Source organism: Microtus oregoni, unplaced genomic scaffold (genome assembly GCF_018167655.1).
Source record: "Microtus oregoni isolate MIOR12 unplaced genomic scaffold, Mior012 000005F_ref0000423, whole genome shotgun sequence".
In the NCBI taxonomy this organism is placed as follows: domain Eukaryota; kingdom Metazoa; phylum Chordata; class Mammalia; order Rodentia; family Cricetidae; genus Microtus; species Microtus oregoni.
The window spans coordinates 50,189,769-50,211,889 of record NW_024543064.1 but is presented as its reverse complement, the minus strand read 5'-3'; the positions used below and the strand labels follow the sequence as shown (position 1 = coordinate 50,211,889).

The 22,121-nt window shown below is 39.7% G+C and overlaps 1 protein-coding gene across 1 annotated transcript in view; it reads right to left on the bottom strand.

The window, feature by feature from the left end:
- Positions 1–508: 508 nt before the first annotated feature.
- Positions 509–22,121, bottom strand: part of Tm2d1 (TM2 domain containing 1) — a 33,921-nt gene continuing 12,308 nt past the window's right edge. The window contains exons 4-7 of the mRNA XM_041653159.1: positions 17,647–17,738; positions 13,665–13,738; positions 3,657–3,786; positions 509–823 (exon numbers count right to left, since the gene is read on the bottom strand). Of these exons, the coding sequence (XP_041509093.1) occupies positions 3,676–3,786; positions 13,665–13,738; positions 17,647–17,738 (277 nt within the window). The 3' untranslated portion in view covers positions 509–823; positions 3,657–3,675. The remainder of the gene's footprint in view (positions 824–3,656; positions 3,787–13,664; positions 13,739–17,646; positions 17,739–22,121) is intronic.

Sequence of the window (22,121 nt, the reverse complement as noted above, 5' to 3'; positions counted from 1 at the left end):
TGTCAGCTGTAACTGCAGTGAGCTGGAGTAGTCATACCTGGCCGTCCATAGCTGGTGTGTCACTCTCCAAGCAAAACAGACAAAGTTCACATTTCAGAGACAAGAAGTATCCACGGCCTCCCAGTCCCTGGGCATCACACAACACAGAACTCAAGGCTGCAGCATCCCAGTGGGCTCTGTAGCCCATAGGATCCCATAGGACACTGTAGCCCCAACCAGTATGAACCCTGCTTGTTCACACCATGAACTGACTGCTTCAAAGGATCACAATGTGTAAGACAGTTTTGTTTGATGATAAGAAGGTTTTCTTAATAACGGGAATAAAGCCGGGCGGTGGTGGCGCACGCCTTTAATCCCAGCACTCGGGAGGCGGAGGCAGGTGGATCTCTGTGAGTTCGAGGCCAGCCTGGTCTACAAGAGCTAGTTCCAGGACAGGAACCAAAAGCTACGGAGAAACCCTGTCTCGAAAAATCCAAAAAAAAAAAAAAAAAATAACGGGAATAAAATGTCAATAAGTTATAATTTTTATTTTTCACAAATAAAAATGACACGTGACATGTAAAGGACAGTACAGTAAAACAATAACAGTAACAGGAATAGGGTCGCTATCTCATAGAGACAGAAGCCCACAAAAAACTATTATACTGATTTTTGAGAAAGACTATTAAATAAATCTAGGAATAATACTTTTAGCTAAATCAACAAATCAAAATTGAGCACACACCAAAACATCATCCACACCCAAAAGTGGTACTTAAGGAAAAGGAAAATCTGGAATTCCACATATATGGGGCTCTCTATTGAAATCAAGGAGGCTCAAATCCTAAAACAAAAAAGGAAAAGAAAGTTAAACAATGCTCCCATGAGGTTACACAGACACATTTCTGTTTCTTTCCCTTTTCAGCTGGGGATGCAATGTGGCCTTAGGCATGCTAGGCAGTGCTCCTAGGTCAGGATGGACACTTGAACACTTTATCTGCTCAAGACATTTTCCCCTTACTCTTACAGTAGTTTTATATGCTATAAAAAATATCACAAGGGTGGGAGGGAGAGATGGCTCAGTGGGTAAAGGTGTTGACCACCAAGCCAGATGAGGTGAGTTCAAACTCCAGAATGCGCATGGTGGGAGAGACCAGACTTCCACAGGTACACCATGGCAGCACATTCCACATGGATAACATGGCAGGCATGTTCCACAGGTACACCATTACTTTATTTTTAATTATATATTTGTGTGTGGGAGGGTACTCATGCAACTGCAGCTTCTCTAAGGGTCCAGAAGACAGTATTAGAAACCCTGAAGTGGAGACATGGGCAGCTATGAACCACCCAAATTGGCTACTTGGAAGTAAACTCAAGTCCTTTGGGAGAGCACTGGGTGTTCTATAAGAAAGGATTTGAAACCAAGTATGGAGGCTTATGCCTGTTACCCCATCCCTCAGGAAGCTTGGACAGCAGAATGAAGAGTTTGAGGCTAGCCTAGGCCACACAGTAAGCTTCATGCCAGTCTTGACTATAGTGAAAATTTGGAAACTTTTTAGACAGTCAGTTTTGTATTTTGCAATAATGGTCACTATTCAATCCTATAACAATATATACTCAATAATTCAATATAAGAAAAATAATCTACTTTTTAGGCAAACTTATGTGTTATATTCTGTTTATACACCATAATACACTGAACAATGTCTCTTCACTTCCTGACCTCTAGAACAAGTCTCTGAGATGGAGTTCTATGACAGGGTCTGGACATCCAACCTACCTTTCTTCAGCCTGTCTGAGAGTAGATGGACAGCTGAAGGTGGGTTTTAATGTAATAAGTGCCATACATGCTACCCACATGCTTTACAATACTTCTCCATTAGAGAGATCAAATGTATCAGGAAACAGATTTCCTGACCTACTCATGTCCTTCTGAGAACAACCAGACAGCACTGGAAAATTATTAACTAGATTGACATATTAAAGGACTAAATCTTTGTAGCAGGAGATATCAACCAGGAAGACTACAGCACCTCTCATTCCAGCTGGGAGACCTACTAAAGACTGAAACCTGTTAGTAACCTCATGGGTAGAGCCAATCTTTAGTACTTACAGGGAATGAGGGTTTAGGATTTTGGATTTAGGGAAGAAGGAAGGGAAGGTTAAGAATCCTATTAATATTAGAGTGTTGGCACAAACTTATAATCTTATCATTCGGTAGGTGGAAACAAGAGAACCTGGAGCTTGAGGTCATGCTAGGAAACATAGCAAGTTCTAGGTCACTCTAAACTTTCTACTGGTACCTATCTGGAAAAAACAAGAAACAGGACAGGGATGGAGCTCAGTGGTGGAGAACTTCCCTGGCATGGGATAGGCACAGGGTTCAATCCCCAGCATTGAAAAAAAAAGAAAAGAAACAGGCCATCAACATTTAGTTACTGATAGGAAAAGAGCCTCCTCCTAGGAGAGCTATTGGCACTTGATGGCTGATGGGATGGGGGAGTCTTTGTTCTCAGCAGTGCAGTTACTGGTAATAACCCCTGTCCCAGTGGTTGGTGTCTCATCCAATGTGTCACAAAACAAAAGCAAGAAGATGTGATAATGAGAGGGGAACTGATAGGAGGAGGAAGGCAGAGCAGTGGAGGTGGGAAGTAGGTGAGAGAGTAGAGAGGTGAATGAGGAGAGAGGCAGAGCAGTGGAGATGGGAAGTAGGTAACAGAGGTTGGAGAGGTGAATGTGACCAGACCAGAACATATATACAGGGTGAAATTGTCAAAGAATAAATTAGAAGAAGAGGAAGAGGAAGGAGAGGACGGGGAAAGGAAAGGAGGAGGAAGAGAAAGGAGAAGAAGAAGAAGAAGAAGAAGAAGAAGAAGAAGAAGAAGAAGAGAAGAAGAAGAAGAAAAAAACACTTCTCAAAACCAAATCAAAACTGAAACAAACGACTATCTGATGTGGGAGTCTGCTGTTTTGTGTTGATTTCATTGGTTAAATAAAGAGACTGCCTTGGCCCTTTAATAGGACATAAAATTAGGTAGGCGGAGTAAACAGAACAGAATGCTGGGAGAAAGAATCTGAGTCAAGGAGTTGCCATGATTCTCCTACCGGACACAGACGCAGGTTAAGATCTTCCCTGGTAAGACACCTCGTGGTGTTACAGGGATATTAGAAATGGTTTAGATCGATATGTAAGAGCTAGTCAATAAGAGGCTGGAACTAATGGGCCAGGCAGTGTTTAAAAGAATACAGTTTCCATGTAATTATTTCGGGTATAAAGCTAGCCGTGCAGGCGGCCGGGTGGTGGGGACACAGCCCCGCCACTCATACTACAACAACTATCTTGGTCCAAAGAGAGGGACAGCAGAAAGCACTTCATGGAGAAACACGTACAGCACACCTCACCGTAACCACTATACAATATTTTCCTGCTGAAAACAATATTCTCTGAAAGCAAGGAGTCTGCATAGAACCAAGTCTGACAGGAAACTGCAAGAGCTTGAGCAGCATAAGAATGCTGTCAGTGGACTGGGGACACACAGACATGGACCTGAATTCGCTGATATAGGAAGTGGGAGGTTTAGAGCAGTAAATGATCTCTGAAATCTTCCTATGGTCCCACCACCTCAAAAGTCCATGAGAAACACAGAATTAAGGTGAGACAGATATGCACTTACTGATCCTCTTCTCAAACACTTATGGGTAGAACTGTGTTTTTCTAAATGTTTCATTAGTAATGCTGAGTCTTGTAAGTCTGGTTCCATAATAGTCAATAATGTAACTACTTCCATCTGAAGGTCCAACAATCTAGAAAAGACAAAAATTTAAAGTTAGCCCTTTTCCTTTACAAAAGATATGAGCTTACTTTTATTAGTAGGCAATAAAATTATTTCAGTAGACACACACACACACACAAAAATAAAAACAAAGTAGGTGAAGGGGGGAAAAAGTCTAAGAAGAAAACAAAGTAGGTGAAGGGGAAAGAGACCCAGAGAGCTCCCAGGATAAAAAGGGGTAAGAAAAACTGGGTTCCAGTCTGCATTCTGTGCCCCTTACTCTGGCCTCCCCACTCTATGCTCTGCTTTTGTTCTCCCTGCAGGCCTATTCCCACAGCCTTCTCCAATATACTTCTCTCCCTCACTATCAACACACCAGCTCCAGGGAGGAACTTTCACTGGCCTGTTTGTGGCTTATGACTATGGCTAGATATTTACAGATGAAGGGATGAGAGCCAGCATTCCCACATCATGGGAGTAGCTCCAAATGAGGAGCCTGCATATGCAACTTCAGATTAGACTGTTAGAATAAAAAGATGGGCTACCAAGGGACCTCACACAATGCAGTACTTTGTGGTAATTAACAGCGTGGAAAATAGTTTCCTAAGTTTCTGTCAGTATGTCAGCGTTGGCTGTTGTTTCTAAGACGTTTAAAGGGGTATTTAAAGAACACTTCTGATAATTATTAGAGTTCATGTGGGAAGAAACACAACAGTCTGGCAAAGTGTTTGGGGTCCACACTGCTGGGATGGGGCTGCTGCAAATGCCCAGCATGCGTCTCTACCAGTCAAGGCTGTGTCACTCTGAGCACCAGTCACAATTATCTCATTTTTCCAGAACCTTTACATAAAAGCATTCATATTTTAAGTAAAAAAAATATTATAGTTTGTGAAGAGTATATTCCTTTCTTTATAAAGTAACTGACATTTAAAATTTGTGGTATTTATAGTCTGTTGGGTACATTTAAAAATTGATGTAACAGTTTTATTTAAACATGTCAATATTTGAAATGACATCCTATGCAGCTATTCGAATTTATGATGGAACACTTAAATGTCAATTTAAAAATATACAGAGGGTACAGACTTAAAAATACTCTTCTAAGGGTTATACAACTAAAGAAAGCTCTCATTAGCACTTCTCACTTAAGTGAAGGCAGAGCTGGCTGCTGAGATGTGAACCTGTCCTCCTGGAGAAGAACAGAAAGGGGATCCCAACAGTGCAAGACCAGCCAGATCCACACAGAAAGACTCTCTCACAGAAATAAACAAACATGGTCTGCAGAGATGGCACAGCAGTTATGAACAGTTGCAGCTCAGGCAGAGGACCTGGCTTTGGGACTTAACACCTACATGGTAGTTCAAACCATTTACAGCTCCGTTCCCAGGGATCTGACACTCTCTTCTAACCTTAGAGAGCACCAGGCACACATGTGGTATACATACATATGTGCAGGGAAAACACTCACACTCATAAATCTAAAAGATAAAAACAAAAAAGACTCTAGTTTTAAAAAATTAATAAATAGTTCATTCAACCTCAAAACCTAAAAAGGCTGAATGCAAAAGTATGCAGCTATAAGTCCCAGATATCTGGGGTTGGGGTCTGAGGCAGGGAAACCCAGGAATTGAATTGCTTGAACACAAGATCTTGAGGCCAGCTAGGGCTACATAAATGAGAACCCATCTCATAAAAACAAAAACTACTCAACAAAAACTTAATTCCTTCTCTATTCCAGGAAGGCTCCAGACATTCTGCATGTAACAGCAACTAAGATACCATCCCTGCCAACAGGGAGCTTCCTCTAGTGTGGATTCAACTAATTCTTACATAGCCAGACACCACGTCAGCTGCTGCTACGCATGTTGACTTAATTCCTAAACAGTAAATTAACTTGTCTGACATTTATGGATGCTATGTATAAATTTAGTAAAAATTAAAGCATCTGTGACTTTTTTGTAGCTAGGGTCATGAAGAATTACCAGGAACATTAAGCTAAGAGAAAAATGGGTGATTAGAAGACAACATATTCTGTGACTTTACTAAGAAAACAAAGAAGTGAAGCTCAACTAGGGGAAAGAGGCTACATGCACTGTAAAAACAGGTTGGGGTGTGTGATCAGACTGGAACTGAGCCTGTTGTTCTATTATCTTTTCCTTCCTGTACTATCTTTCCTGATAATTGTTTACTCACTGAAGAAAAATATACAAATGTTAGAAAGGAGGTGATCCATGATTGTGTGACTTCTCAATAGCATGCATTTCTAACACGCCCGTCTGCAAGCTTATTTTAAGCACAGATGTTTTACAACATGTTAGTCACTAACTTGCAGAAAATGCTTTGGGTTGGTCTGTTGGTTGCCTTCCCCTTTCCTGTACTGAAGACAGCACTCAGTATAGTTTACAAGAATGAATCGCAATTTTAAATATAATGTAGCAATCATATTACAGCATTAATTTTCCCTTAAGCTATTTATCTTTTTTAATTTTTTAAATTTATTTTTCTTTTGGTTTTGGTTTTTGAGACAGTTTCTCTGTGTGGGCTTGGCTATTGGCCAGGCTGGCCTCAAACTCACAGAGATCACCAGTCTCTGCCACCCAAATGCTGGGATTAAAGGTGTGTACCACCACTGCCTGGCTCCCTTAAGTATTTGTTAGTTCTTCAAAGATCCTCGTCAAACAAGCTGGTGATCAAAAGGGCCAACATACTCTAGAAGCACTTTTGGGGTCAATGAGATGTTGCAGAGAATAAAGGTGTATGTTGCCTAGCTAGAAAGCCTGAGTTCAGTTCTTGGAGCCCATGATGGAAGGAGAGATCCAATTCCACAGGGTTGTCCACTGACCTCTACATGTATGCCATGTCATGTGCTTCCACACATGCGCATACTGTCTCCTTAGTATAAAGCCCTACAGCCATGAAATTTAAACCCAGCAGTTTCCTAAAGCTGTTGTAACCCATTTTGTAGGGTAGCAGACATTTACAGTTCGGTAAGACAGAAGCTTCAAGCTTCTGGAGTCAACTGTCATTCTCGGGCCAATTATCACACTGGATTAGGGTCCACACAAGATAACCCCCACACTCATACCTACTCCCACCCACTCTTACTCACAAGTACACACACAATAGGCACACTGAGCTGCCATGTGATTTGGATCTGTACTTATTCTTAGAAATGTGGCATTCTTTGAATAAATATCTACTTTAAATTTACCTAACAGTGGGGCAGGAGGGCTGGCTAAGCAGCTAAAAGCAGTGGCTGCTCTGTAGCACCCACATAGTGGCTTACAACTGTCCGTAACTTCAATTTGAGGGGATCCAACACCCACAGTCCTGGCCTCTGTGTGCACCAGGAATGGATCAGTACACAGACATGCATGAAAGCAAAACTCTCATATACATAAAATAAAAATAAACTTTTAAAAAATTCTGCCAGCCAGACGGTAGTGACACACATCTTTAATCCCAGTACTTGGGAGGCAGAAGCAGGCAATTTCTAAATTAGAGGCCAACCTGGTATACAGAGAGAGCTCCAGGACAGCCAAGGCTACACAGAGAAACCATGCCTTGAAATGCCACTCCCACCCCCCTGAACAAGAAAAAAAAAATCTTCTTAAAATTTACCTAATAGTATCTTTATAACTGAAAACTCTTTTCTTTCTTTTTTGCTTGTTTGAGTACTGGGGTGGGATTTAAATCAGAGCTCCTGCATGCTTGGCAAGCAGACTAAGCAGTCTCACGGATACAGTATCTTCACTTTCTTTTGATACAGGGTTTCATTAACTGGCATAGGCCAGCCTTGAACTCATTCTGCAGCCCAGGCTAGCCTTGAACTTGCTGTCTCCCTGCCTCAGCTTCCCAAATAGCCAGGATTATAGGCCCAAGCCACCAGACCTGGCAAAAACTGACACAGTCAACTATGATTTTAACCCATTTTCATGCGGCTGTGTATACATCTGGGCAAGTGCTATTATAACTACTGTCTAACGTTACAAAGGATTTCCCTAATAGTGGGCAGACCTACAAACAGAGCTGTAGTAGGCATCTTTGTGCAGGTTCCCTGGAAGGCAGGAACATGAGTTTTCTGAGTACATGCTCAGGAAGATTTATTTGCTTATTAGTTATGTGAATAACCTATTCTCAATTGCCTATTAATTTATTATGCTTTTCTTTTTTTAAAAAAATATTTATTTATTTATTATTTATTTATTTATTTATTTATTATGTATACAATATTCTGTCTGTGTATATGCCTGCAGGCCAGAAGAGGGCACCAGACCTCATTACAGATGGTTGTGAGCCACCATGTGGTTGCTGGGAATTGAACTCAGGACCTCTGGAAGAGCAGGCAATGCTCTTAACCTCTGAGCCACCTCTCCAGCCCCCTTATTATGCTTTTCTACTAAGCTATTATTCTTTGGTTAATCTGGAGCATTCTTACTGTTGTCATCCTCTCACTCAGCCTGTTTCTCTTGGTTTAGCCTACTGTATCCTTTTAAAAACAGAATTTCTCTGGGTTTAGGTTTGGGCTTTTTTTTTTTTTTTTTCATTTTTTCAAGACAGGGTTTCTCTTTGTATCCCTGGCAGTTCTTAAATGTACTCTGTACACCAGACTGGCCTCAAACTCATGAGATCCACCTGCCTCTGCCTCCCAAGTACTGGAATTAAAGGTGTATGCCACCACTGCTGGCTGTGTTTAGTTTTATATAAAAAGTTACCTTTGCACTTGGGTATAGGTCAGTGGCAGAGCATGTATCTAGCTTTCAGTTCTTAATTCCACATTCAAGAAAACACACACACAAGCACACGCACAAGTTTACCTTTTCTCAAGGCTTCTAGATCTATAGTTATAAGAATGGAGTAAGACTTAGATATTTGTGTGTAAATGTTGATATCAGCATTATTCAGGTAGCCAAGAGCCATCAGATAAATACTTAAAGTATAAAGTAGGTGAATGTGATAGCACATATAATTATACACACCAAAAGATGTGTATGTAATTAAAAGGAATGAAGTTCTGATGGATGCTAAGCCAGACACAAAAAGGACAAATATATAGTACAGTTCACGATGACAGAGAAACTAGAGGCTACCATTTGGAGAAAGGAGGTGGTAGTTACTCTTTATTGGTGACAGAAAAGTTTTGTAAACAGATAGTGATGCTTGCTCAGTATTACTGCATGTAATCAACACTTTGAACTGTCCATTTAAATAAAGTAGTTTTGGTTACTCTGCTAAAGATTTTATTACATACTAAAAGCTTACTTTATTTGAACTTTATTGTGATGTTTGTATCTGCAATTTTAAGCATTTGATTCTATTATTGTAAAATAAATTTTTAGACACATTCAGGTGACATTTCAATAAAAATAAACTAAATGAAAAAATGTAGCTACTAGTAAGCACTTTATTACCTAAACTTCAGCAACATATATGGTCCCCACTTAATGAACTGCACTGTAGTTGACACCATGCTTCTTAGATAACTCAACTATTCTGTATATTTAAAATGTCATGAATGGATTCAGAGATAAAGAGAAGGGCTGGGGATGTAGGTCAGCGGCAGAGCATTTAAAAGTAAGCATGTGCAAGGTTCTGGGCTTGGGCTCCAGAACCACAAACAAATGAACAGATAAGCACTAACGGTCTTCCTTTTTCTTTTTTGAGTCAGGGTCTCGTGTTGTCCAGACTGACCTAGAACTCCTACTGCTCCATCCTCAACCTCTTAAGTGCTAGGATTAAACAAGTGTTTAGACTGACACAACTTGGGTTTTATTGTTCTTTTTATGTGTTTGTTCTGTGGAAACATGGTTTCACTGTTTTGCTGGGATACATGAGGTAGCCCTAGTTAGCCTTCAACTGAAAATCATTTCACCCATGAGTGCTCAGATTACAGTCATGAGCCAACATACCTTTTTTCTACTTCTATCTTTCTCCATAAAAAGAATGCAAATATTAATACTGTGACAGGACAAAATACTAACCAGATCAAATCATCTCCCAGGGAGCTATCAAGTCAGTGAAGAAGCAACTGACTCAGCTGTCTACTGTAAGACAATAATGCAGCCATGTTCATCCCAATGGCCCAGAGAAGAACATTTATAGCTCCTAAAAGTTGAATTCCACTGTGTCCATACTGACTTTTCTGTATGTTTATTTTTTATATAAAGGTATGAAAATCATCTTACCAGAATCACAGTTGAATTAGCATAAAAATGTCTACGTAAGTACCAGAATTTGTGGATTTGGACACTCAATTTCATTTGATTTTAACAACTGGTAATTTTAATCTAAATGACTAATAAATATATGATTATTATTATTGGTTTTTCAAGAAAGGGTTTCTTAGTAGCTATGGAACCAGTCCTAGATCTTACTCTGTAAACCAGGTTGGCCTCAAACTCAAGAGATCCGCCTACCTCTGCCTCCCAAGTACTGGGATTATAGGCGTGCACCACCACCATCCAGCAAAAAAATATTATTATTTCAGGAGTAAAACTCACCATGATGTCTCCTGAGGAAAACACAGCTTAGGGACTGGTCAGACCAGTTTTAAACACTTGTTATTAAGACACTAAATGCCCCCAGAGTGAACTGGATCTCCCTAATTAAGCTAGAGCAAAACTAACACAAATCACCAGTCACCTTAGTTATCTAATTTATTTCTCCTAATAAATGACCCTAAGGTTAAACGGACAGCGTGGGAACACGCGACTAGATGTGATCTGTACCCGTCGTGTGCTTCTGTGCACTGCTGAGCCACACTGGGCACCCACTGAGGAAGCTGGGCAGCGCTCCAGCATGGCACACTAGGAGGAGCACATTTACTTCTCCTTCAGTCTGCAGCATGCATGCCAGAGGGCAAGGGTATGTGGGGCTTCTCACTCAACAGGCTGCCTTTCTCTGATCATTACCCACGGCTCTCATGTTTATGTCCTAAGGTAAACAGAAAAGCCTAGGATCGTCAACATTTTAGCAAAGTTGAAAAAAAAATATTCAAGATAGAATCAACGTTTTGTTTGTTTGAAGACAAACTTTCCTGAATTTTCTGTGTAGCCCAGGCAGGTTTCAAACTCCTGCCTCAATCTTCCAAGTGCCAGAATTACAGGCATGAGCCACCACAGCTGACTCAAAAATAAAATTCTTTTCATTTAAAGTCTTGGTTCCCCAGGAAATATTTCTGTTAAAAAGTAGAATGTTCTATCAAACCTCTCTTAGGATAGTTAAGACTGTAAAGTCCTTTGGGCAAGGACTCACTCAGACTTACTATCCCTGAGTACAGTTGCTCACTAAACCTGTCTATATGACAGCACCACACTGTAGAGAATTAATTTACTTGTTTATTGATTCTTTTTTAAAAATAATTTAACTTTATTTTATGTGCATTGGTGTGAAAGTTGTAGATCCCCTGGAACTGGAGTTACAGACAGTTGTGAGCTGCCATATGGGTGCTGGGAATTGAACCTGGATCCTCTGAAAGAGGAGTCAGTGCTCGTAACCTCTGAGCCTTCTCTCCGGCCCCATTTATTTATTCTTAATTACATTTATTTTGTGTGAGTAGGGCTGGGTGGCAGGTGTGGGCACACAAGCCATGGCACACGGGTAGAAATCAGAGGATAACTTGTGAGAGTTGGTTCTCTCCTTCTACCTTTACATGGGGTCCAGGAATTGAGCGCAGGTCTCAAGCTTGGCAGCAATTGCCTTTACCTGGTAAGCTATTGTGCCCACTCTGCACAGTTTATCATGTAAGCTTTCATCTTTACTCCTTGGTCCTCATAACCTAGGAATTTGAACTTTGACCTAAGGACTTGTTACAATATGAATGTGTCCCTCAAATCTAATTCTTAATGTGTTGGATTTAAGAGGTTGGGGCTTTGACAGGAACGGACTGTTCCAGGTCTTATGGGCTATATAGCAAGACCCAATCTCCAACCAAACAAAACAAAACACTAAAAGGGTCAGCAAGATGGCTCAGTAAGTAGGTAAATTACTTGCCAGAAGACCTGAGTTTGATCTCTAGAGCCAGTGGGAAGGTGGATGGAGAGAACCAACTACTTGGAGTTATCCTCTCAAGGCCATGTCCACACATACACACATTTAAAAACTAAACAATAACAGATAAAATAATAAAATAAATGACCCATTCTAAGGTGTTTTCTTCTAGCAGCTCAATACACTAAGGTCCTAAAGGGAGACAAACACTGCCTAATAAGCCACTACTTCTAGCTTCTCCCTTGTCTGATCTGTAATTATTCTGTCTCACAGGTTTGCACATTAGTGATGCTGGTTTGAACCGCTGATTATGTACAAACGGAGGAGGTTTCAATACAATCAAACTGTTTTCTAAAACAAACAAACAAACAGAAAACCCAAACAAACAAAAAAACCTCCAAAAAACTAGCATTGCCTAATCTAACCCAGCACTCTAGAGTTAGAGGCAGGAAGATCAGGAGTTCAAGGTTAGCCTATGCTGTGTAATACTGTCTCAAAATAAAAACAAACAAAGAGTATTGAATTTTGGATATTTTAATTTGAATAATACTAATAAAACCTAACTTCATTGCATCTTCATTTAAAAAGAGAAGTCGATCCTACACCCATGTGCATAGGAGCCTTTGGCTCTTCAAGTCTATACCAGTTCCAAGGTTAGAGACAATATCTGGGTAGACAGTGGCTTGTGTATAAAGTCAGAAAAGTCCAACTAACAAATCAAACATTTGCACCTTTAATCCTGGTGCTCAGGAGAAGGAGACAGAGGTAGGTGGATCTCTGAGTTCAAGGCCAGCCTGATGTACTGAACAAGTTCCAGGACAGCCAGGGCTGAAACGCAGAGAACCCCTGCATCAAAAAACAACAACAAACTCCAAATATTTTCCTTGTTTAATTGGTCCATATGCTGCCCCCTTTCACATAACAGAGTCAAAATCACTGAGAGCAACTGGCTTTAAAGCATGTCAGTAACAGCAAGCAGCAGAACTGGAGAGTGCCAATGCTGAACGAGAAGAGCATAATGACTTAAATGCACACTGATACTCTTACTGAGGACACTAGGTGCTCTGTAAATGCTTGCCCAAGCGCTATCTGGCAATAGTCATCCTTGCCTCTAACAGAAGAAGCCTCATGAGCAATCACAGCAGCTTAGTATTTAGCAGGGAACATCTGGTGGCACTTTAAGTGCTTAAGGACAGCATCTCATAAACTGTGTCAGTCACCAAACCCTCTGCAGCATGAGAAGGTGAGGCTGTCACAGAGAAACAGAGAAGACATCTCATGAGTAGAAAATGTAAAGTCTGTTGGATTTGGTCTTGCTTGAGGCTATCCCCACTACTAGAAACCATGTGGAGTACCCACCATACACTCCTTTGTTAATCCAGTAAATTAGCCTGATTAAAATTTCTGCTATTTGCAGAGTGCAATTTGTAGAGAATGCCTATATACTTCTAAAGAAAATCTTACCTCTGCCTCTAGAATGTTCATATGTGTACCAAAATCCCATCAATGGATCCTATTTTGGTAATTGACAAGGTGAACATGACTGTCAGGCATATAAATTCTAAGTCAGAGAAATAATTGTAACCTGCCTGAGAGACTCACTACAAAATATACTGTAAAATTATAAATATTTCAGGAAACTCTCCAGTAAAGAAATCTCTAACTCACTTGAACCCATATCCACTGTCACCTTTGAACATGCAGTCCTCCTTGAAATAAGTATCCTTTGGTTTATAGAGCTACAGTTTGAGAAATGTTCACTGATACCGCAACCTGATCCCTTAGCCTAGAACCCAGAAAAGCTGTAAAGTATACACACCCTTTGTTTCCTAAAGTACCTGAAGTGTCACATACACCAAGAGAGGAGCACCAAACTCCCGTGTTGACTATAGTTTACGTTCCACACTGAAACTAACTTACCTGCATTGAAATAAGAATGAAATCAATTAGGCTCCCAATTCCACAAAATCCCACGGTGCAAAACTTTAGCAAGCCTAGGAAAGCACAAAGGAAAGTAATTCACAATATAGAAGGTCTTGTAAATATTTAAAATGTTTCTAGCTTTCTATCAAGCTATTACATACTGTATATAACTCTGTATATATACTGTATATAGTATGATGATAAAAAGTATAATCTTAAAAAATAATCAAACCTTCACATAAAAATACAAGAACATTTTAAAGGAACCTCATGTACAGAAAAGTCACAAAATAGATTAGATCATGTATCAACAACAAAAATAGCAAATATATATATATATATATATATATTCTACAAAACTTCTTTTAAAAAAAATGTTTCTATCTACCCACATCCGAGCCTGGGGTAGAGCTCCGTATGTCTGTCCAGCAGGTACAGGGGTTGCAGCAACACAAACAACAGACCCTCAGCACCCCAGAGCTTCACAATACCTCTTAGTAGCAAAGCCCTTTATTAATGATCTAATCATACAAAATATATTATGCCATACAAATTTAACTGAACAGAGTAGAAAGTTCAAATCTATACTGTCAAGCCACAAAAATGTCCAAGAAAAATAATGATCTTTAAAATTCCAAAATCTGGCCAGGCAGTGGTGGCAAAGACCTTTGATCCCAGCATTTGGGAAGCAGAGGTCACAGGATCTTTGTGAGTTCAGGCTGGTCTACAGAGTTAGTTCTAGGACAGCCAGAACTACACAGAGAAACCCTACCTTGAAAAAAAATACAAAAATAAAAACAATACACAACATCCAAAATTTGACTATCAACTCAAATATCTATAATTCATCCTGGATTTTTCAAGCTCCTGTTCATAACTCTATACTAAGAGCGGTTGTGCACATCTTTAACCCTACAAATTTCCTTGAGTTTCAGGGAAGAATTTTTTATCAGTTAAGAGCACTGACTGCTCTTGACAATGACCCAGGTTTAGTTTTGAAGACCCACATGCTGTTTCATAAGCATTTACAAGTCTAGTTCCAGTAGATCTAACCTCCAAGGACACCCGGTATATACACTGTACATATACATACAAAACACTCATACACATAAAATCAAAATAATCTTAAAACCAATCCTTCTCAAATTACTCCATGAAACAGAAAACAAAGGAACACATCTGAATTATTTCTACAAAGCTAATATTACCCTGCCACCAGGTGAAGGTATAACAACAAATAAAGATCAATCTCCCTGATGAACAGAAGCAAAAATGCTCAATAAAATGCATGCAGACTAATCAAGAACACATCAAAAATATTATTCACCATGATCAAGTTGACTTCATAACAATAATGCAAGAATGGTTCAACATATGCAAATCCACGACTATAAGAAATCACATCAATAGATTTAGAAAAGGTCTTAACAAAAATCAACATCCCTTTATGATAAAAGTCCTATAAAGAGATTAGGATTGGAGAAAGTATAACAACACAATAAAAGCTGGCAAAACTTTTTATGACAAAACTATAGTCAACATCATTGGAAATGGAGAATTTAAGCATTTGCACTGGTTCAGGGACAAAACAAGGGTGCTCATTTTCCCCGTGTTAGTCAATACAGTAGTACTTAGGGCAGTAAGACAAGAAGAGCAGGAAATAATGGGGGAACAAATAGAAAATGAAGATATCAAAAAGCATCCTTACTTACAGATCATATGATTCTATACATAAACAACCCTAAACACTCTAGCCAGAAAACTCTAAGAAACGGTTTCAGAAAAGTGGCAGTATACAAAATTAACAGAGTTACTTGTGGTGGCTCACAATGGTAGAATATACAAAAGGGAAGTAGGAAGATTAGGAGTTCAAGGTCAGTCTTAGCTACCCAAAATTAATATAGAAAATTAAGTCTTCCTGCATTCTAGTAACCAACATGTTGAGAAAATAATCAACATAACTCCATTTTCAACTGTCTCAACAAAAATTGAAATATCTTTTAAATAGGTCTAACCAAGAGAGTATATGACCTGTTCAATGAAAACGTAAAACACTAAAGAAAATACTAGGAGATACTAAAAGAGAAAAATATCCTATGCTCAGGGACTGAAAGAATTAAAATTGTGAAAGACGACACCTTACCAAAGATAATCAAATTGTCCATATAATCCCAATAAAACTCACCACGTAGTTTTTCACAAAAACAGAAAGAAAACAACAACAACAAAACCATGTGTTTCTCTGCATGTGTGTGCAGTGTGTCCACACGGAGTCTGCTCAACTATGAGCACACATGTGGAGGACAAAGTCAACACCAGGTGTCTTCCTCTAATGGTTCTCCTTCTATTTCTTGAACCTGGGTCTCTTGCTGAGTCTGGAACTCACCATTTCAACTAAACTGGCTGGCCAATATGCCCCAGGGATATATTTATGTCCATCCCACCCCAACCCACTGCCCTTCTACCCCTACTCCTTGGGGTTGGAGGTATGCCTTGCTTTGTCCAGCTTTTACGTAGGTGCTGAGGATCCAAACTCTTGCCTCATGCCTGCACAGAAAGCAATTTACCTGCTGATCCATCTCCCTAGCTCCAGAAAAGAAAAAAAAAACCCTCAAAATTCGTATGAAAGCACAAAAAAAGCCCAGATAGCCAAAGCTTTCCTCAGCAAGAAGAATAATGGTGGAAGTATTATCATACCTCATTTCAGCTTAGAGTCATAGTAACAATGGACTAGAGTAGAAGACCTAGGTGCCTGGTAAGCCATCTTGCCAACTTGTAGCTATTTTCTTTTTTGTTTGTTTTTGTTTTTCAGATAAGTTCTCTCTATGTAGCCCTGGCTATCCAGGAGCTATAGTGTAGACCAGGCTGGCCTTAAACTCACAGAGACCCACTGCCTCTGCCTCCCAATTGCTGGGATAAAAGGTGTGCACCACCATGCCCAGCTTTATTTTCTTTGTTTACTAAGTCAACACTGACTTTTATTTATATACTGTAACATTAAGTTTCAAACACAGGTAACAGAAACATACCTGGCACCAGCCCCACAGGGAGGACTCCTCTTTGCTCTCTGTGGTAGTAACATGGGAAGACTAGGTTGACAGTTGGGAAGTCGAGCATTCAAAAACTTTACATTTGCTCAATATGCAAGTAGAAATTTATAGTAAGTAAAGCATGATCTCCAAAGACAGAAAATTTGGGTGCATATTAAGCTAAATATCCTTGGATATATCTCATAATCTCATGACAATTTCCTTATCTATAAAAGAAAGATTATAACAAATATGTCACAGAATATAGCAAAGCCTCTTGGCTCAGTAAATCCTCACTCTGGTGAATTTCCCTACTGCTGAAGAGGATTTAAAGAGGGTGATAAACATAGAGAGTTGTAAGGCTTAAATACAGGTAAGCATATGAAAAGGAAGCATAACAAAACTTATGGTCAAACATAAATGATTCCTTAAACATTAGAAAAACCATGGCAAAAGGGAAATGTACAGCTATGGTGGAGGGATGGAGAGGGTCTTAACAGCTGATAAAGTCAGACTCTCCTCCAAGCTCATGGTGATCACCAAAACACCAACCTGTCCTGAGAGCAGTTGTTCCTATATTCAGGCAACAGTGACAACTCTGGCAAAGGACACTCTTTCGGGGAGAAAGAACACACACACACACACACACTTACTGCACAGCCACTGTGTGCCTAGCACAGCACAACAGTTCCAGTCAACTGACAACCCTTCACCCGCGAAAGTGTTGTCCAAAAGGTGAACACACAGGAAAGGTCAGTAATGCCTGCTTTAGCTCAACTGCAGAACCGAACACTCTCAACTAAGAGAAGAATGTACCCACTCAACTCACATGAATCTTCAACACAGAGAGATTTAAACCATAGGCATATATTCATTTAACAAAAACTCTAAACAAGTTTTACAAGAATTTTCTTTCTTTTTTCCATTTTAGGAAGAAGAAGCATACTCACCTAAGGCGGGGTATCCAAGGTAAAATCGATCTGCTCCCAGCCATCCCAAAAAAAGAGATAATGCAACTGCCACTTTGTATGAATAGCCATTTCTGCAGAGAATTAAAATCTGAGTGTCACAGCCATGCACTGGTAGCATGTGAACATTTTAGAAAACCAACTTGCATGTTATTACTTATTTATTAATTATTTGTTCACCCATTTGTTTTCTGGAGGCTATGTAACTAACACTATTCTTAGTTTATAGTATATATTAATGAATAAAAACAACATAGATGCCTGTCCCTCAGAGACTTACATTTTAGTGGCAGTAAGCAAAAACCCAAACATTTAAAAATCTAATTGTACAGTTTGTTAGGTTACAGATATTAAGAAACAAGAAAAAGTGGAAGCGGATGTTTACTGAATCCAGAATACCAGGGTATATACAAAGTCCAGAATGCTGGGGGCTACTTAATCTGGGTGGTGAGATAGTGACGTGTGAGAAAAGACCTAAGGACCAGTTAAGCCAGGCAGTCTCTGAGGGAAGAAGCAGCTGCTGCAAAGCTGGATGGAGTCAGGGTGGGCACACCAGGGCAGGGGCGGGAGGGTGCGGAACCTGTGCACCAACTCCAGCTCACACTCTGAGACGTGGGAAGCTACCACAGGATTCCCAGCTGTGACAGGATCTGCTTTACACTTTCAGATACTATGGCTGTCATGCTAAAAACAGATTGCAATGGAGTATTAGTGGACCGATGTCACAAGCATATCAAAAAACAAACTCCCAAACCCCATGGCATCCAGCAGGAAGCTGTTATTCTCACATTGTACACGCAGACTGCTGTGGCTCACAGACTGCACCTGGGCTGAGGGGCCCGGAACTTGATTATAGACTACAGATTCACTTCAGACTCAGGCTGAAACTGAGACTTCTGAGGCTCAAGCTGTAAACGTGGCTGACACCTGGGGCAAGTTCTTTTCAGGATTATCTCATCAAAATACAAAAGGAAAATTGAATCTCATAAACACCCTTAAGCCTCTACATGTTTCTCACCTATTAACCTTAAGCCAAATTAGGCAATACAGCTAAGCCCAAAAACAGTGGTATGGGAAATATATGTTCTCTGTTTACTGCAATTGGGGACTGAATATATGCTAATAAATCTTTTTTTTTTTTTGAGCACAAGGACAAAATGTTGAATGCTTTAAATACTCAGGTAAGAATTAATAATGGGGGGCTGGAGAGATGGCTCAGTGGTTAAGAGCATTGCCTGCTCTTCCAGAGGTCCTGAGTTCAATTCCCAGCAACCACATGGTGGCTCACAACCATCTGTAATGAGGTCTGGTGCCCTCTTCTGGCCAGCAGACATACACAGAGACAGAATATTGTATGCATAATAAATAAATAAATAAATAAATAAATAGAATTAATAATGGCATGACTGAGTAATAGCAAAAGAAGTGCTGAGAATCATCAGGTTCTGAATATGTTCGAAAGTATGTTCAATTCAACTTTTTTCTTTCTTTCTTCTTCTTCTTCCTTTTTTTTTTTTTTTTTTTTTTTTTGAGACAGGGTTTTTCTCTGTATATCTGTGTAACAGTCCTGGCTGTTCTATAACTCATTGTGTAGACCAGGCTGACCTCAAACTCCCTGAGATCCACCTGCCTCTGCCTCCCAAGTGCTGCGATTAAAGGTGTGCACCCACAGTCAATTCAATGTTCTTATCTGTTAAATTTAGGGCATGAAAAATAAAGGAAAGAAAGGAAAGGAAAGGAATGAAAAGGAAGAAAGACAAGCAATAACAGCACTCCAAAGTTTCTCCTAAGCATTAGGAAGTTGAAGGAGTTGGGAAAGAATGCAGATGAATGGTTCTTGAGAGGGAAATCAAAATGTGAATTTGAGGTGTCTGTAAGATACCCAAATAGTGTTAAATAAAAATCAGCTGAACATACAGGTGTGGTCCTCTGGGATAATCTTTTGTACATTATAAAGATGCATCTCTGCCTAAGGTGCCTTCTGATTGATTTAATAAAGAGCTAAGCACGAGAGACTAGACAGGCCTCCAGGGGAGAGAGGAACTCAGGGTTAGAATTTAGGACCATAGGAGATGCAGCAAGACACTGAGGAAGACAAACGTACGGAATGGAGAAGGGACAAAAAGCCACGTGGCAGAACGTAGATGAATGGAAACAGGTTAATTTAAGTTATAAGAGCTACTGGGAACAAGCCTAAGATAAAGGCTAAGCTGGTGGTCCAAAGAAAGTCCAACGAGAACAAGTGACTGCAGTGTAGATTTATGTAAGTAACTAGGCTAGAGACAGATTAAACAGTTAGTTTACAAACATACAGGAAATACTGAGCATGAGACTGGGAATGCATGTGGTCCTACAAGGCCATCATCCCAGCATTTGAAGGATGAAAGCAAGGGATCAGGATCAAAAGATCAATCTTGGCTACACGGTGAGTATGAGACCAGGAGAAGCAAAAAGTGAAGAAAACCAGCAGATACTAAGAAAGCAGAAGCAATCAGACTTAACATGGAGATTAAGGGGAAATGGGAAAATGACTCTAAAGTTCTGATTGGCTTTTCTCTTTTGTTTTTGAGATAGGGTCTCACCACACAGTCTAGGCTGGCCTCAAACTTCCTCCTTCCTCTGACTACAAAGTACTGGAACAATGCCTATGATTAAAAAACTGGGTAGAATGGGTGCCATTCACTGAGACAAGTAAAAGACACCATATCATATCATAATGATCACATGTAAACAGGACTCTCTTAAGAAGCCTGAGCCTAATCTTGGGCACATACTACTGTGCCCTGCCCCTACGTGCCGCATGCCCTTGCTTAAATCTTCCTTAAGCCTTTTCTTATGAAATTCCAATTCTGCTTCATAAACAAACAAACAAACAAACAAAATAAAGGACTAAGGATATTGCTTGGAGGATAGTAACATTTAAGAAAGAACCTACAGGGGCTAGAGATGGCTCAGTAGTTAAGAACACCATTGCCCTTGTAGATGATAGAAGCTCAATTCTCAATACCCACATAAAGCAGCTCCCAACTACCTGTATCTCTAGCTCCAGGGGATCCAATGCCTCTTCTGGCCTCCACAGGCACTCACATGTATGTGTACACACACACACACACAGAGAGAGAGAGAGAGAGAGAGAGAGAGAGAGAGAGAGATAAAAAATGGAATATCAAGAAAAAAAGAAGCTAAGGTATAGTAATAAAAAGATTCTTAAATATTTGAGTTTATATGAGAAACCAAGGAAAGAAAGCATTTAAAAAAAAAAAGAAAATAGCCAATGTTTTAGAGTGATTTTAATATGGAGTATAAATAGCATTTGACAGAGAAATAAGAATTGCTGGCAAATTCCAGTATGGTACTACATAGAATGTTCAACAGTCGATGAGTAAGTATTATAGAAACAATTATTTAGAGTGTGGCGGGTAAAGGGAATGAAATACAAAAGCAATTAGCTATGTATGCAAATCATGCTGAAGAACAACCGGGTAGGGCAGAGACTGCCTAGATATTCACCAAACCATTTCTAATTTTCATATCAGGTGAACTTCGTTTCCTAGCTGACCTTGCAATTGAATGCAGCCATAACAATGTTTTGGTCAATGGAAAGAAGGCCGAAGTATGTGCTATTTCTCAATTTCATCCTTCAAATAAACTTACAGAGGGTTCCCTCATCTCTCTCTTATCTACTGTTTGAATGGAAAGGACTCTAGAGGAAGTAAAGCCATGAAAAAGCTGGGCCCTGCATAGCTATGTAGGACCACCCGCACTTGCTCATATCATAACCCAACTAGACCATACCACGAGTGAAAAAGAACTCTTATTGTGCTAAACTACTGAAATTTATAGCAATTTAGTCTGTATTTAGACCAGTATAAATAGTTGAATGGCTTAGTAATCAATAGATGTGGTTACCAAACTCCAGTTTCTGGAGACTATTTTACAGAGTGTGTTTATGTCTGTAACACTGAAAAAGAATTTGAGTATTAATATTGTATATTTTCAAAAATATGCTAGCAAGAGTAGGAAAATAAAAACATGCCAATGGAAAGGGAATACCTAAAGTCTGCCAGAGAAGCTACTCACAGCTGGCCTTTGTTCAGTGAGGCTACTCACAGCTGGCCTTTGTTGCACACATGCTGTACATCCTGATGAAGGACATGCTGAGTGCGTAACTCGTACACGAAAACTATCCACTAATGGAATCACATGTTTTGATTCAATGCTCATCAAAAAATTATATTTGGGATGTGCTGATTTGACTATGAAAGGGGAATAAATTGGCTAGTAGCCTTGGAGTGTCTATTTTCCCTAATGATTATATTCATTATCAAAACTGACATCCATGCCTTGTAACCATATTTAGCACATCTCAGTCTCTCTCAGTCCAACCTACCCTGAGACACTGTAAGAAAATTCAGACTAACTAACTAACTAACAGAGCATAGTTACCTTGGCAGGCA